This window comes from Patagioenas fasciata, chromosome 24 (genome assembly GCF_037038585.1).
Source record: "Patagioenas fasciata isolate bPatFas1 chromosome 24, bPatFas1.hap1, whole genome shotgun sequence".
NCBI lineage: Eukaryota > Metazoa > Chordata > Aves > Columbiformes > Columbidae > Patagioenas > Patagioenas fasciata.
In genome coordinates, this window is record NC_092543.1 from 5,451,937 (window position 1) to 5,468,960 (window position 17,024).

Genomic DNA, 17,024 nt, shown 5'->3' on the forward strand with positions numbered 1-17,024 from the left:
AAAGATACAGAGTGAGATGGGAGATGGTGCGGTGCTGGGAGATGGTGCGGTGCTGGGAGATGGTGTGAACGATGGTGCGATGCTGGGAGATGATGCGATGATGGGAGATGATGCAATGATGGGAGATGCTGCCAGGCCTGCAGGTTGACCGTGTTGTATTTTGTTCTCGGAACGTTTGCTTCATGGGTTTTTTCTTACTGAAAATGCATGCACAAAACGATCTAGGGGACACATTTATTAGAATGGTAGTAGTCACCGTGATTCAAAGCCAGTCTGCAGCATTAGGGTGAACAAGTCCTGCTTTTAATGAAGTCATTCTTAGTTAATCATTTCATCAGTGTCAGGGGAATTTCGGGCCTCGGTTATACCAGAAAAGCTCGGTGGGACAGCAACACCAGCGTGGTCTGATGGATCAGTGTTCCTCGGGGAGCACAGCGCGTGGCAGCTGCCCAAAACCACAATAAACCCTGCACAAGCATTCAAGGTTTCCTTTTCCTCCCTCCCTTCCCACCGTACAAAGGCTTTGGCCGCTCTGGTTACGTCAGTTAAGGATGTGATAGTTTTTCTCACTCCGAACTGACACATTAGTGCCAGGATATTAATCCAAACCCACCTTTCTGAGGAAAATTAGTCCCTGCTTCTTCCAGGAGGGCCTCCATTTCTTGGTAAACAATTTGATTTATAGTGGTGGGACAATAAAGGCAGAAAAGGGCTGATTGGTTTATTCGCACCTCCTTGGTTTGTAACAACTTCAGATTTATTTCCAGTCTAAACCCTGTGCCTTGATTCTCTAATTTCTTTGCCTTCACTAACTCTGGGTTTTCAAGACCAGCAGACAGGTGTAGGAGCAGGAGAGCATCACGTGCGGGTGCTGGTGGGGCAGCAGCGCCTTGGGACCAGGGTTTCAGAGCAGAAAACATTATTCTGCTGGGTTCTTGATAGCAGCCTTGGTATTGGTGCTTATCTGCTACCTCAGCTAAACCAAACTGCATCAGAAATTAAGTTTCTCTTGGGGTGCATTGCTGGTTTGGGGGTCAAATGATACCGGAGGGCTTGGAAGCAGGATGGCAAACGTTTCACTTTTATTGGCAGAAAGACAGCGCATGGTCCAACCTCCCGGGCTGGTAGGGACAACTTAGCCTCATCAGACACCTACTTGCGTTTTTGTTCTCTTCTCTAACCTGTCAGCAAGGAGATGACTGCTTGGATTTGCTCACCATTCTCTTTTCTTCCCCGTCAGTGAATCATTCTTGCGTAGGTATAGAACTCCGAGGTCGGTTTAGGCTGAGAAACTCTTTATAGGGAGTAGGCAGCGATGCAGAGAAGAACCGTGCGGGAACCCGTGTTTAACCCATGAACTGTGCAAATGTTTCACCGGCCACCGATAAGTGAGTTGCTGGGTATTTAACTGGCCCTGCCCTGGCGCTGTCTCGAGCTGGTGCTCTGGTTCGCTATGGGAGTGTTTGTAGGAGTGGACTTAACGATGCAGAAAACAAGACCATTATTTTAACCTGTACTGAGTGGCTTTAAAGTCAGAGCAGATTTATTGTGTTTTTAAAAACTCAGGACTCATTTTGGGTTATTCGTAAAAATGAATATCAATACCAAGCAAAGTATGTCATGCAAGTGTATCCGTTGCACCTTTTACTGGTTTTGGTACCTGAGGTGACACCCAGAAGTCACTTGCTGACCTGGTCACCAGCACGAGTGGAGCTTCTGCAATAATGGAATCAGGTGCACTTTTCTCCATTTTAACCCCATTATCTGATGGACTCATTTTTTATTAAGTCAAGCAAGATACATCATTAAGGACTGGATACAGAGTCTGTGAAATGATTCAAATGTACACATACCTATTGGTAATTGCTTTATCCTTCTATTTGACTGTTGTAGAAGCATCTGTCTCAGGTTTATCCTGGGAGCCCGAGGGTGCAAACCCTTTGAAATTCCACACGAGTTGGGATGAGGCTCTGTCCCCATTTATTCTCAAGCAGGACTGATAGGGATGATAAATGAGCCGTTACTTCGCTGTGATGACGGATACAGCCAAAATCTCCCCTAACTTTGTTTGGCACGTCAGCACAATCTGTTCATTTATGGCGTGTAATTAAAAAACTCCCATCAAACTGAAAGCAGTCCTTTAATTAAAACCCCCATAGCTGTACTTTGTCATGCCCAATGCTTCTGCCTTTTGTTAAATGATTCGGGTTTGATCGTTGAGAGTGGGTTTTGCTGGAGATTTGGGGGTTTCAGGTATTTGGATGTACCCGGCTGCTGTCACAATACTGATAGGGACTTTATCCAAAAGCAGAGCTCTATGAATACACAAAAATATGCTGAAGTCATTGGCATCAGGTTAATTATAAATGGAGGGGCTGCATTAATATCTGGTGAAATAGAAGGGAGAATACTCAGCTGTTTAAGGGGATTAAAACATCGTGAACAACATAACCTTGGGACAAGGTTTCGCAGGTGTCTGGTTGAAGAGTCCCCGTCTGCCGGTGTGAAGCATTGCAGCCCAAATCTCTCTTTTGCCGAGTCCCAACTTGCAAAGCCGCTCGCTGAATTTCGGGTTGTACGTGTTACAGAGACACTGAACAGATGCACCTTTGTCACTGGGGGTCTCCATACCTCTCCGTTTTGTTCGAAATAGCATTGCCGTGCTAAAATATGATGCCAGCACTTAGGATTTGAACACAGGTGGAATATAAGGTTGTCTTTCCAGGATGCGAGGCGGGAGCAGGGCAGCGATTGCCGGTGTTGCCTTGTGGGGCTGCAGGAGCTTTTACAACTTCCTGGAGCTGTAAAGGCTTCGCAGCCTTTTATACCCACCAATTTGTTCTTTTCCAGAGAGTTAAACTGCTTTTAAATCATGTCCACAATGGCACTTTTGTTGGGGAGGCTGGAGCCCTCTCGCTTTCAGAGGGGCCTCGGGAAGAGAAGTTGACTTGCAAGGGCTTTGTTCTGCGTCCCATTCAAAGCTGAGCTCAGCCTCTCCTCCCCCTTGGAATTGATTTGTGTCACCTCCTTCTGCCCTGGATGGTTTTAACAGAGTGACCGGTTTCACAGTATAAATAACACAGAGCCCATGTGGCGTTGCAAACGGAGCAGGAGGTTTGCAGGGATGGGTCCTGAGCCAGGTTCTCATCCCTTTGTGGACTTGTATTTATTCTGCAGGGGATAAACTGCACCTCTTCAAATCCCCTGCTGTAGTTTTCTCTTAAAGAAACCAAAGACTTGAGTCTAAACAAAGACTTGAGAAGACTCGGGGAGGTAATAATGCCCTGGGATGGGCTGTACCTGCACAGATAGAGCCGGTCCATGGAAATTGCAGGTGTGCTGGGAGGGCAGTCTCAGCTCTTAGAGCTAAATGTGCCCTACGTTCAGATATTATTAGTCATCTGTTTGTTCTGGAGGCGCCTGCAACTCTCAGAATGAGAGCCAGGAACAAAGCATTTATGCTGTGCATTATATACCATGTTTGTCGACGTACACGCGATCACTGGTTGTGTCAGTTCAGCCCTGTTGGTTTTCCCAGCGATGAGGATTGGAGCGCTCAGGTGCTGCCCACCATCCATATGTCGTGACAGAGCTTTACAACACTCCCACCTGAAGCTGCTTTGCAGATCAATGTGTCTTTGTGTTAAATCCTTCTGTTACAGCTGTCTCCTCTTGTTTAGGCACTAGCCAAGAATTAGAACAAAAACCGAGTCTCTGTTTAGTATCAGACAAACAAAATCTGTTTCAATAAATAATGGATGTTGACGTTACTACAGTTCCTATGTGCTCTGTAGAATATGTTATGCTTGGCCTTGCCCAACTGAGTCAAACCTAAAACGAAGTGTCTGGTTTTTTGCTTTATGTTGTTGCGCAGTGTCAAAGAAGCACGGTAAGCTCATCACCTTCCTTCGGACATTCATGAAGTCGCGCCCAACAAAGCAGAAGCTGAAACAGCGGGGAATCCTGAAGGAAAGGGTGTTTGGCTGTGACCTGGGAGAGCATCTTCTCAACTCTGGACATGACGGTAAGAAACGATCCGTTCCTGAGTTCTGCCTCTCTGGGGAATCTTTATTTCATATCTAACAAGGGGCTAGTTGGTTACCAGCAGAGAAATGTGTGATAAAAATTGATGGCTGAGAGATAAATTGAGGCTGATGCTGATAAGTAGCATCATGGTTCGATGTGGGAGCACTGAAGGTGCGGAAGATGGACCTGCTGTAGATGGGTCCTCAGCATCTTGAAGTCTTTGAAACGCGTGGGGTAACAAAGTTGTTCCCAGTGGTACTTCAGACTCCTTGTTCCTCCGAGCGCCCTTCATAAAAGGGCTGGTAAAGGGTGAGGAGCTGCTTTTGCGCTTTTTCCACTGATTCAGCTGGTAACAGCAACATGCACTCCCTTGCCTGACAAGAAGGGGTTTACTACCGGTTGGTGAGTAATATGAGCTTGTTTTTATGGAATTGGGACCGTGGCAAGGCTCATTGGGGTGTTAATTGGAACCAGTGGAGCTGGGGCTTGAAAAGCATGTGTGAGCCAGAAACTGGATGGTTTGGGGACAGAAACAGCCAGTAACCCATGTAAAAACTACATCACAAGCAGGTTATTTACACCGCTGAGTAGCTGTAGAGCTGGTTGGATATTCGTGTAGTCTCGGAGGGCAGGAGACAAGCCAGCAGAGCGAGCTCATTAACGGGAAGGAGAGAATTCTCCTGTATCCCCAGCCCTTCTCCTGTCCGGTTTCCTTAGGCGCAAGTCAGCAACCACTCCAGCTTTTCCCTGCCCTCTGCACCGACTTCTTTCCCTGGCTTTAAGGGGCACACATCCTGAGCCGAACTAAACTGTTCTAACTCCCCAAGGGGCTCCCGTTCGATGGTCTGAAGGAGCTCACGTCTTCCTCTGGTCGCTCCCCTCCCATCCCGTGCCCCGAGTGTCTGTGACCGAGCTGTGCTGATGAGGTCTCTTCACCTGAGGAGTTACCAGTCGCTTTTCACCCTCGCGTTAATAACTCTTCCCAGCTCCCCGGAGTGAAGCAGATCCAATTTGAACGTTGCTAACAGGGCCATGTCTCCGTTTCACGCAGCAGGGTTGGATTTTTCAGTGTGATTCAGCTCTCTGATCTGTATTCCAAGTGATGTAATGCCCGGGATGGTTCTGGGTTCCTGCGAATGGAGCTCCGTGCATGCACAGCATTTTAAAATCCGTTTGAAAATCTGCAGCGTTAATGTTCCTCAGTCTTGGAGCCGACTGCAGTGCTGATGTGTCGAGAGGGGACTGAGATACCACAGGAGACCCTAAATTGAATTAAATGGAGCGAAGATGCAGCTCTGCGCCTTCACCTCATAACCAGAACATAAACAAGTGTTTTTATAGGAGCACAGAGTACTTTTTCAGAAGTCTGTGCACGGTAACACTTCGGCATTACACAACCCTAACACATCCCAGTTCAGAAAAATGAAAGACAGGCTCATATGTTAATAGATTGTGTAAGTTAATTATAGTTTTGATGTGTTACTGTCTGATACCCAAAAACATTTAGCAGCGCTGGAGGAGAAAACGGCACTGTCCACAGTGTTTAAAATGAGTGGCAAGGCATTCACATGCCCCTCAAAAATGCAATATTGAACCAAACTGGACTTATGGTAAGAATTTGATTTACTATCAGCTTTGGGAAGCTGCCACTGCTTAAATTCTCAAGAACTCTCTGTGAAATAACACAAGCAGTCCTGATTTCACAGTCCTGAGCATCTGAAACTTTGCCTTTTAGAAAGGAAACGGTGAGAGAGGAGCAGACTGAGGAATAAAGGGATAAGGAAGCACAAAACCTGAAGTCTGTCGAGCATCGTTGCGCCGAGCACCGTGGAGGCAGCTGGCTCAGGTTGCTTAGCCAGGAGAAGAGCGATTGCTGCGCTGCGCCCGTGTGCGCAGGGGGGAGTTTGCAAAGGCAGAGGAGATGTTTTACCTACTGCAGCGAGTTGTCTTTCTGTGCGCTCAGCAGTAATCGCTCTCCTCCTGCCTCCCTCCTGTCGTCAAAAGGGAAATAAATTGGCATGAGATGTACAGAAGGAAACAATGCAGAAGTGTGACCTGCTTACTGTTACGGAGCAGGAACCCAGCGAGATCATCCTGCAGAGCTTTATACACGCTTTACGTTCAGCATGGGCCGGGTTCTGAGGCAGCAAAGCATTTGTTTTTCCGGAGTGTTTTAGTCTTGCGCTGCGTCCTCTCTCTTCTGAAAGGTTCTGCTCAGGCTGGCGTGACAGAACTTGCAGGGTGTGATATATGTGTTTATGGAATTTCTCCGTAGGGGAGGGCGACTGGGTAGGATGGGCTGAGTGGAGCAAGCAGGCTGGCGTTGCTGCTGCCTTGTCATTTGGGGTGAAGATGCGCTTTGTCATCTCTTTAATTGATGTGTATGGATCCGAGAGGTAACACTATCAGCAGTATAGGGAGGGAGGTGAGGATTTTAACAAACATTTACCAAAACAGAAGTAGGGGTGAGTCCTGCACCTTAAAATCTTCCTGTGTGCCTGGTGACTCATGGCGGGGATTGCAGGGTTTACTGGGCTGGCAGCTGGAGTCAGCCAGGGTTTGGGGTTTGCTTGTGTCTTTCTTAACTCAATTTGTAGCGTCCTGTCACTTTGAGTTCTCCAAACAGTGATGGGGCCCTTCAGTGGTTGGAGTTCCAGCTCCTTTCCCAAGGGTCCCTGCAGACAAGACATCACTGAGGGGAAGGAAGCATCGTTGTCTGGTTCCTTAGGTGAGGATCTGGGTCACAGGATTATTTTTTCACCATGATCTGTGCTCCAAGCTGCTTCGGAAAATGGGAATGGGATTGTTGACTTCTCTGTTGGGTCTAAATCTTGTGATGCTCCCTCCTGGATCCAGGTCCTCGTGAGCTCAAACCCACACACCTTTCATGGCCTCAGGGAGCTTATTTGATATCTCCCGTCCATCTCCACGCCTGTAAAATCAAACTCAGAGTCCATATCTACCCGCAGGGTGGGTTTCTAATACTTGTGAAGTACTTGGAGGATTAAAAGTGTGATATAAACATGGTTGGGTTTGCATAATTTCACAAATCTAAACGTGTCAACTGTTTTGGAAACCAAACTGTTCCCTGATGCGCTTCTGTAAATCGTGAAAAACCTGTGTGTTTTAGGTGCCTAAATATCTGTTCTGATCGGTCCGTATCTACCTGAGCACACAAACCGTGTAACGTGAAAGCTGGATCCAACAGCCTGGACACAAATGCGATAGTTGACCCAAATTGCAGATGAGCGGAGAGTATTCCACGTCCTGTAGATGCTTTCTCTGCTACACAAGCTCAAGTTGATGCTTTTAAAGGCCAATAGTTTGGAGCTATTTTGGGCAGATTTCCAAACACAACAGGCACTGTTATTGCTTCACCATCTGCCCTCTGAATTGCTGGAACTCCAGATTATTTGGGACAGGGTTAGCGTGACAAAGAGGGACATGGGGTCCCCGTGGAGAATTACTTGTTGGGGGAAGTACTTGCAGAGGGGAATACAAGCGTTCGCAGTTAAGAAAAGAGACGATTTCTGTCTCCCTTCTTTTTATTTCCCCGGCCTGCAGCTGTGAGAAGCGGAATTCTTGATGCCTGAGTGACCCGGGGACAGCGGGGAGTTGCAAATTAATCTGCATTTTGAAACCCTCCAGCTGTAGGGGAACAAACAGCAGAAAACGGTTGTGGTCTGTACAAGAATTGCTTGTGCTCTCACCCCTCCACTCGTAACCAGGTGGATACTCATTCCCCTCCTAACTCATTGTACTAAGTGCCATTGATCTAAACACTAGGACGCTGACAAATATGAATGTATTAGTAGCATCTTTATTCAATTTGTGGATTCTTTGTATTAAAAACAAAAAAGCAAGCCCCCGATCTCTTGTACAGGTGCTGTGAGGACCCACGTGCAGACCTCAGGTGCACAGAGGTACCCACAGCATGCAGAACGTCACTCATCTCAACCGTGGTTGTCTGCCTCCCCAGCCTGATGCGGCACGGCGGGATTCACATTCCTCAGGCTTGAACTTTACCCTTTGCTTTGACACAGTTCCTGGATAAGCTGCCATAAAAACAAAAGTCCGGTTTTAAGAAGCAGAGTGCGGCGCCAGAGGCCGATTCCACAAATGGGCGCTGCTGGGATCTGCTCTTGGCTCTGCCTCGTGGTTTATGGCCCCTGATTCCATTATTGCGCTTTCCCAAGTGCAAAAGTCACACTTGAAATAAAAACCTTGTGTGTTACCAGGAAATGGTGCAGCTTGTGGTAGCTGGCTCAGACTTAACAGCAGAAAGAATTTGAATGGGGGGACTTCTTAGGGATCAAGAAGAGAACATCTTGGAGGGAATTTGGTCTTTAGTTGCTCTTCTCTCTTACTCCTGGTGATTCAAACGTGAGGAGGCAGATTTAGGAGTGAGACAAAGTCCTTAGAAGAGAATGTTTTAAGGTTACATTTTTTTTCTTGGTGAATGGAGTAATGAGGAGTTGAAAATAAGGTTCCTAGGAAAAGTTACAGTGTGAATTATCACAGCTTTTTTACTGTTGTTTTAGAAAATGCTTGGATGATCCTTTGTAAAATTGAGCTAAAAATAGGAAGAAGGATCGGGGTAGAAGCAACTGTATTTCTTTGGGCAAGGATATCCATCGGTGGGTTGTTACCTATAAACCACACGTATGGCAAGGGGGATTTTTGTCTCATTTCCCACTTTTTGTGTGGCACTGGGTGTTCTTGGGGTGCATGCCCGCACCTTCCTCCCCGTTTGCAAAGGCAGCCTGGACCATCGGGCTTCACCTCAGCTTCATCTTTCTGTTTAAATTGACATTCTTGTGGCTCAAAACACAGCCCCTAACTTTGTTATATTGGTTTTTATTTCATATGCTTCCTAAGTATCATTGCCTACACTTGCAAGCTGTGGTTATTAACTTCATTTAAGAGGTTCGGAGTGGCACTCAGGACATTTTAATTCACCGCATTTCAGCCGCGATGGCCCATTAACCAGCCAAGGGTCCAGCTTGTGCACCGGTTCACCTGAGTGCTGCAATACTGGGAGGAATGGTGCTGATGGGAGCCCTCTGAGCAAATAATTATGGTTCCAGTAACATACTAAGAAAATCCAATTGCTTTTAAAAAGGCAAACCTCCCCAAACCCAGGGAAAGAATATTACAAACGATTAAAAAGGGAAAAAAGAAACCCAAGATGATGGGAAGGGAAATGTGCCTGACTTCATGATGAATCAAAACGTTCTTCAGAATGAAAATCGTAAAACTTGTGCTTCCTCTTAATGGCAAAGAATTAACCGGTTGACGAGCCCGAAGAGATGCAATAAACCTTTCAAACCAGCTAAGAGATGCTCAGGAATGACTTGAAAAATTTCCTTTAGCTGCTATGGGGATAAAATATTCTAGGGCCTCCTTTGTTGATGCGTCCACATTTCCAAGCCTTTTGCGCTTGGTTTCCTGGGACCACCTGTTATTTGAGACAGCAAAGGGAGGGAGGAGTGAGGGGAGGTGATTGATTTTGGAACAGGAGACGTGTACGGTGCTGAGATTCTCACGGTTTGTGTTCAAGTGGAGCACCTGCCCATGGTCCTGCCATTTCATTCTAGTGGTAATAGATATGTGTGCATATGCATGTATCTAGATGTGTATTTAGGGCTTGGGATTCAAAGGGGAGAGGGAGCTGAAACATGCATGTAATTATCAGGTGCGATCTTTGTTCAAAAATCAGCAAATTCAAGTCACCATTCCAGCAAAGGGCCTTCAAGGATAATTATAGCCCTGCTTGAATTTCAGTCACTTCTCCAACCATGCAGAATTCCCCCAAAATATCTGTGGTGCTGGCATATGGTATATTTAGCTTAAAGAACAGATCGTCCTGGTAACCAGATTAGGAAATGTGTAGAACAAGCCTGCTAGAATTTTTTCATGGTATATTAATTCTTCTTACTGCCCAGGACCTTCCATGGCAAACAAGGACTTCAGGAAGCGTATTGTTGGTGCTCCATCCCTCACCTTCCCCCTGTTCTCCCTGGACCCCGGTCACATTGTCACAGCAGGTTGCTGCTCAGCTGCCCTGCTCCATAAATACCGTGTGTGCTGTTCTGTGTGTTTGCACAGGCAGATACACCCGGGAGTGACAAGGATTGGGAAGCACGCAGAGCTCGCTGTTTGTGTCACAGGCCCTCGGTTGGGAAGCCTCTCAATCCACTAACTGTGCCAGAACCTTGGCCTTTGCTGCGGTGGGTGGTGCTGTTCTCATCTATTTGCTTTTCTACACCAATCTACACCTGGGTCGCACTTGTCTCCCAGCGCTGGAAGGCAATGCAAAACATGTTTTAGCCCTTTTTGGCAACTTCTTCAGTATGATATAACTCCTTCCCTGCCCGCTTGAAGCCTGAAAAACTTTCTTCTTCAAGAGGTGTTGAATCTTTTTGCGTGAAGGGGTGTTATCCTGCAAGAATGTTTTTGGAAGCGGTATTAGAATTGAGGGCCATCTGTTCCGCCTGCTCTGCTCTCAGACATTCAGCTTACGGTGTGGATGACTGATGCACATTTTACGAACATGCTCTCCAAATGTGTGTTCGCTCAGCGGCCAGAAGTTGTTGCTTATCCTGGCTCAGATGCCTAAATATGCATCTGGTCGATTCCTAATCCAACAATTGCGGTGCTGCGAGGTACCGATAGCTCCGGAGCGGATGCTGAGGTTTCCTTCTGCAAACGTCTTAGGGCTGCCGTGGTGGAAGTTGAAATTTCCATTGCACATACATTGGGGAGCAAAGGTGATCACTCTGCTGCTTTTCCTTCCCCCAGAAAAGCAGCGTTTGGTCTCAAGGCTCTTTCTCTGCCGTTGCTTAACATACAAGGGCTCGGTGTCTTTCCTCCAGCTGTGTGTTTGCTGCAAGCCGGGAAGAACGCACAGAGCACCCAAGTTCAGCAGCGCTCAGAACTGACTGGCAGATGGCATTTGCTGCTTGATATAAGGGGATTTGCCACCTGACCTATTCAGGGTCTGTGTCACGGGGCAGGTTGATCAGACCTGGCATCTAATGTAGGAATGAATCTGGATCACCATGGGAGGTGTAGCACAAAGGTGGCTTGCAGAGGAATCCACAACGATCTGAGCTTTTTCCATGAAGATTTGCTGACGCTCACAAGAGCTTGACCCTGATTTTCTTCCTGAGTTCAGGCGGTTTTATCTCCTTTTTATAAATAAAGCAATTTGCTGCTCCTTACGCTTACAAGGACGGACAGACCGCTCCGGCAGTGGCTGCTGCATGAGGCTGAGAAGTCAACTGGAAGGGATCGGTTGGTGAAGCGGCTTGAATATTAACTTGACACCTAATTATATCCTCTGGGCTTATTTTTTCCGTTCTGTCATACCCTGGTGTGTCTGCAGTTTCTGTGAGTGTGGGATGTTGTGGAGCTGTGTAAATCCAGTCACGCTCGGGTAGACACCACGGATGAAATTATCGGCTGTAAAACTCTCCTGGCTCTGGTGCAGCAAGTAGCATCTCCAAAATGTTTGTATTTGTTTAAGCCAAGCAGTATAGGTTAATCCTGTATAGATTTGAAAACAGAGGAGGTCTTTGGCCAAAGAGAGTATTTGCTCAATTTTGTAACTCTTCTGCAATGGAGTTCAACACCACAGTTTGTGTGGGAGTTGTGATGGGGTCTGCACTGCCTCTGCTTGACCAGAATTGACGTTTTTCACCCTGATTCATATCCTGGCATTTCTTGAAAGCAAAGAACACCTCTGACCAGTTTCCACACCAACTCCTCAATTAGATTTCTTTCTCCTCTAAGGAAGAACTAAAGCAGCTGGGCTTAGTTTATGGCATCTGACAAGACCACAGCCTGAACTAGGATTTTAATAACATCCTGAACTAACCGACAACACTTGTTCTTTAGTCCCCCAGGTCCTCAAGAGCTGCACTGAATTCATTGAGAAGCATGGCATTGTGGATGGGATATATCGTCTGTCGGGGATCGCGTCCAACATCCAGAAACTACGGTAAGTACAGACCTGGGAGCACGGGGAGACTGTATTGGGGTGCACTGGGACCCTGGTGTCACCGTGCTGGCACAGTTCAGTTCTGCTTCTCCTTGCTACCGAAGCAGCTCATCTTGCTGCTTTGGACTCCTGGCATTTTAGCAATTAATTGGGAACACGCAGGGAGTACTTGCGTAATTGGTGGTGGGTGGCATTGCCGGGCTGTGCAGGGCAAGGCGAGGTGTTTGTTCTCCCCATTTAGGAGCTCTTCTCATCACAGTAAATGGTCCCTGGCCTTTTGTGACACTGGTTTCCCTCCCATCATTTCGTACGTGCTTTTCTGTTGCGTAGGGACTGGGAGAACCTGGTGGGGTGCGACTGATTCCAGTGGTGATCCTCGGCCTCACCGAGGGGCTTTCCCCGTTGTCCCGGCTGTTCCCGAGTTCAGTGCTCAGGTTCAAGCTGGCGCAGTTTCTGTGCAAACCCTCCCATGGATGGGTTTGTTCTGGTTCAGCTTAATCCTGTGTCTCACCACAGCAAGTTGTGTTTTAAAAATCCGCTCCCGAGGATTTGATACGCAGGCTCCAAAGACTCCGACTGTAGCTGTTGCCCACAGGAGTCTTGGCTGAATAAAGTGTTTGCCCTTGTTATATACCTTTAATTCCCCATTTTGACTTGTGCTGGACCGTCTTTCTAATCGCTGCCTTAGTCCATTTTTTCCCCTTTGTGTTGCCAAGACCATTTTCTCCTTCATTGTTTTCCAAAGGTGCTTTAAAAATGGTTTTCTAAAACTTTAAGGGCATAATTCCCTGGTATAGTACAGAGAATAAAGTGACAGCCTATTTTTTCAGTTTTCTGAGACGTTCCAAACACAAAAGGAAGGGAGTACATGGCATGGCTTGTAAACATTGTCCCTGTTGTTCATCTAAATCACTACAGATTTTCATAAGTGTTTGATTAATGTAGGACACGTTGCATTGCTGCAGTTTCCAGCTACATAAACAGATCATTAGGCTTATTCCAAAGCTAGAGCTGCTGTGTCTTTATAAATGAGTCACCGTTCTTAAGTTTCACACAGAAGAATTGGATCTCCCGGATTTAAAGGGCTTTTTGGTTGAAGAGAAAGTCAGAGAATTTATTCCACATGGGAGATTTACTCCGGGACAGAGGTTTGCCCTTTAATACTGCATTAGCCGCCTTTATTTGGCTGGTGGACAAAGCAGAGCGAGTGTTGAGTTGGATGGGTATCCCTGAATTCCAGCTCTGGCTTTTTCTGAGAGCCTGTGAAGTTGTGTTCTCCTAACAGAACCTTCCTTCGGGGTTGAAGGAAATAACGCGTAGTGATCGAAACAGCCAGTGCCGAGGGAAGAAAGGCTGAACGTGGGGGGTTCCCTTTCATTGCTCCGTATTCTCCTTCTGCAGGGCTGGGTCTCTATCGCAGCGTGAGATTTATTTCTAGGGAAAATATACTGGAGTAGGGCAGGATATGGCCGGGGGATCTCAGCCAAGGCTGAGTTTATTTGGACGGGCTGGGTTGGTGGTTGTTTTCCCTTCTGCGCTCTCTCTTCTGCGGAGCCAAGTGTAGCAAAGAAGTTTCTCTCCCAGATATGAGTAAGGGATGAGTCAGTGTGCTGAACGCTGGGGATCGTGGCTACGGACAACCCGGGGGTTGGGGAAAACCTTGATTTCCTCCTGTGCTGTGTGTGAAATGAGCCCTGGGCTGGACTGGTCATGTCAGCAGAGACCTCTTCTGCCCCCAGGCTGGCATTCAGTAGAAATGGTTTCCCTCACAAAACCTTTGGGTTTATGAGGAGGAAGGAGCTCCTTCCTCACCTTCCAAGGGAGCAAGCCAGCCCTTGGCCTTCTAAGCTTAGCTTTTAGTTCATAAATGTTGGTGATGATGTGTTTTTCTCTCCCAGTCACAGCCCCTGGGAGTTAAATATACAGGTTGTCTCCATGGTCTTAGAAAACATTCTCTGGAGACTCTGTTAGAGGAAAAGGGATTGCAGACTAGTTGTAAAACTGATTTTAAAAGCCTTATTTGAAGCATAGAAAAGTCTCACTTTGGAAAAATCGAGTCTAGCAGCACCACAACCACAGGCCATGTGGCTTTGGTGACTTAGTATTTTTTTCCTGTAAATCAGGAAACTCTCGTTTTTCCTTACTGTAATTTGCACTGGATTTTATTTTCATTCCTCCTTTTCAAACCCCTTTGCTCATTTTTCTCTTGTTTCCAGGCATGAGTTTGACTCGGAGCAGATTCCTGACCTGACGAAGGACATTTACATCCAGGACATCCACTGCGTGGGCTCCCTCTGCAAGCTCTATTTCCGCGAGCTCCCCAACCCTCTGCTCACCTACCAACTCTACGAGAAGTTCTCCGTAAGTCCAAGGCGGTGCCTTTCTCCTTCCTGTTCAGTGGGACCTCATCTACACAGGTTAAACAGAGAATCCTGAAAAGGGTCCAGCAACAAGCTGAACTTGTCTTCCGCACACTTTTCTTTGTCTTATTTCTGCTTAATTTGGGGTTTTCTCGTTCCCCTTCAGGTTTTCTCACACATGCTTTTTGATTTTAGTTTTGGTCCCCCAGTAGAAGGTTACTGGGACACTAATGGTGCTTTGCAAGAACTCCCCCATTGTTTGCTGTTCCCCAATGATTCCTCAAACAGGAATGGGGTTAGAAGCAAATGCTACTTGGATCTACGCCTGCTACAAAAAATTGCTTTGTAAAATTAAGATATAAAGTGGCCCAGATCTTGATTTACTTGGCCTTTCTCACATTATGATGGACCCCTCTCCGAAGGTAGAGAAGAGCGACAAAATCCACCTCACTACTGAAAAACGGTGCATTCGCCACGTGGTTCAGGATGCCGCGGCAGGTATTAAGTTTCATTTGCGGTTAAATCCCCCCCTGCCTTGTTCCAGGACGCTGTCTCTGCTGCTACGGACGAGGAACGGTTGGTGAAAATCCACGACGTCATCCAGCAGCTGCCGCCTCCTCACTACAGGTGAGCACAACCTTTACTATCTTCTTATTGCTGGCATTGCAGGAGCGAAACAATACAATTCCCATTTTCCCTCTTGAGATAGCCACACTGTACCTCTGTATATTAAAATGGTTTATGGTTAGATGTGCTGGTGGCATTTAGATTATTCCCATCCACCTCAGTGGTTGCTGGGTCCAGCCCTTGGACTGAAATCATCTTTTCCTTGAGCCAGGAGAAAACCCTCTCACCGCGCCCCAGTGTAATTATTTGCTAAAGACAACTTTACTATCAGGCTTAGAGTACATAGTTCAACGTTTTTTGTTCTGTGAGCTGTCACACCAAACTGAAGTAATGAACTGGGGTTTGTTTTGTAAATTGAAGCATGGCTTTGCTCATTGGTGCTGAACATTTGCCTATCTCCTGTTTTCCAGGACGCTGGAGTTCCTAATGAGACACTTAGCTCGCCTAGCTGATTACTGCTCCATCACAAATATGCACACGAAGAACTTAGCAATCGTCTGGGCTCCAAACCTCCTAAGGTACCTTTTGTCCTCCCTACCCCCATTTAAATACAAGATAGATTTTTTGATGTATAGCAAACTGATACCTGTTGTGCAGAAAATCATAACTTCCAGCAGTTGAGAAGGATCTTCCTGCCTTCCATCCAATGTGTTCTTCTCCTCCGTGAAGTTTCTGATGGGCAGTTATGCCGAGCAGGGGCTTTTCTAGATGATAATTTCCCCTCTCCTGATCAGATGAGACCAATGTGGCCTTGACCATCCAGGAAAGTGTGCTCAGTGGCATCACTGATTTCCCAGTGCCCAAGTCTCTAGTGTCTAATTTGACAGCTTTTGGCTGTAAAAATTCAGACTTACGGAGATGATTTTGGATAAATCCGTCCCCTAAAATTTGTTTCGAATGTACATAATAGGGTAGTTTAAAATTAATGATGTGATTTTAAAATTTTCGTTTAAAAGAAAAAAATCACCCTGGCCTCTATTGTATTAATTTCTGGGCGGCTTTTGTTATCAACCTGAGAAACCTGAGTCATAGGTTCCCCTGTGTGCCGGTAACGAGGGTCAGCTCTTTTCTCCTTCCTGCCAATTTACCCACAAGCGGTCAAATGATCCCTCGTTTGATTTTTCTCTTGTGACCATGGGGGTACTCGCTGGGCAGGGTCAGGTGAAGAGTTCCCTGCTGGAGGGGAACCACGTTAGAAAGGCCACGGTGAGTTGAGTAGAGTGCGACTGCATTGCACCGGTGCCATTCACAGAGCCTGGAAATAGGTTAACCAAAAGATTCCTGCTCTTTGTATGCAGTTCATTTACCTCAGTCCCGACATTTTGCACATTGTTTGTCCTTCCAGACTCAAACCTGAACCTCAAATCTGGCTATAAATCACTACGGTCACTGTGATAATTTGTGTAAAGCTTTGATGACATTTAATCTCTTAACTGCCTCTAAAGTCTCGTCTGCCTGAGCAACCTTACCCAAAAGGAGAACATCTTCCCATGTTCCCGTTTCGTTTCATCCGCCTTTTCCGCAGATCAAAGCAGATCGAGTCTGCCTGCTTCAGTGGAACAGCCGCCTTCATGGAGGTGCGGATCCAGTCGGTGGTGGTGGAATTCATCCTGAACCACGTGGACGTCCTCTTCAGCTCCAAGCTCAGCTCGGTCATACGCGATGGAGCAGGTGAGCATCTTCCTCCACCACCTCTACCTTGAGCAAAAAAGGTAGCAGACGTCAAATGAGTATCTGAGCCTCCCACAGGACATCTTAAATATGTTTTTGGTATAACTGAGAGGACAGATTTCCAGGGTGATGATGTTAGAACCCCTTGAGTAACTGCTAAGACCGTAAGTATATTTTTTCCAATGAAAATGGGTGGAGTCATACCATGAAGAAAGTTTACTCTGTTAGATCAACAAACGTGGATACCACAAGCTATTATTACTTCTAAGCAGCATTAAGTGGTACCATCTGCTTCGATAACCTGTCCTTCCTATGAAATGTGCAAAGTCCATGCAGTT

At 46.6% G+C, this 17,024-nt stretch overlaps 1 protein-coding gene across 7 annotated transcripts in view; it reads left to right on the top strand.

The window, feature by feature from the left end:
• Positions 1–17,024, top strand: part of ARHGAP32 (Rho GTPase activating protein 32) — a 159,343-nt gene that overhangs the window by 130,129 nt on the left and 12,190 nt on the right. For all 7 annotated transcript variants that reach the window (XM_071798681.1, XM_071798682.1, XM_071798679.1 and 4 more), the window contains 6 exons: positions 3,875–4,024; positions 11,926–12,028; positions 14,245–14,389; positions 14,933–15,015; positions 15,426–15,533; positions 16,541–16,686. In XM_071798681.1, coding sequence (XP_071654782.1) covers positions 3,875–4,024; positions 11,926–12,028; positions 14,245–14,389; positions 14,933–15,015; positions 15,426–15,533; positions 16,541–16,686 — 735 coding nt within the window. The remainder of the gene's footprint in view (positions 1–3,874; positions 4,025–11,925; positions 12,029–14,244; positions 14,390–14,932; positions 15,016–15,425; positions 15,534–16,540; positions 16,687–17,024) is intronic.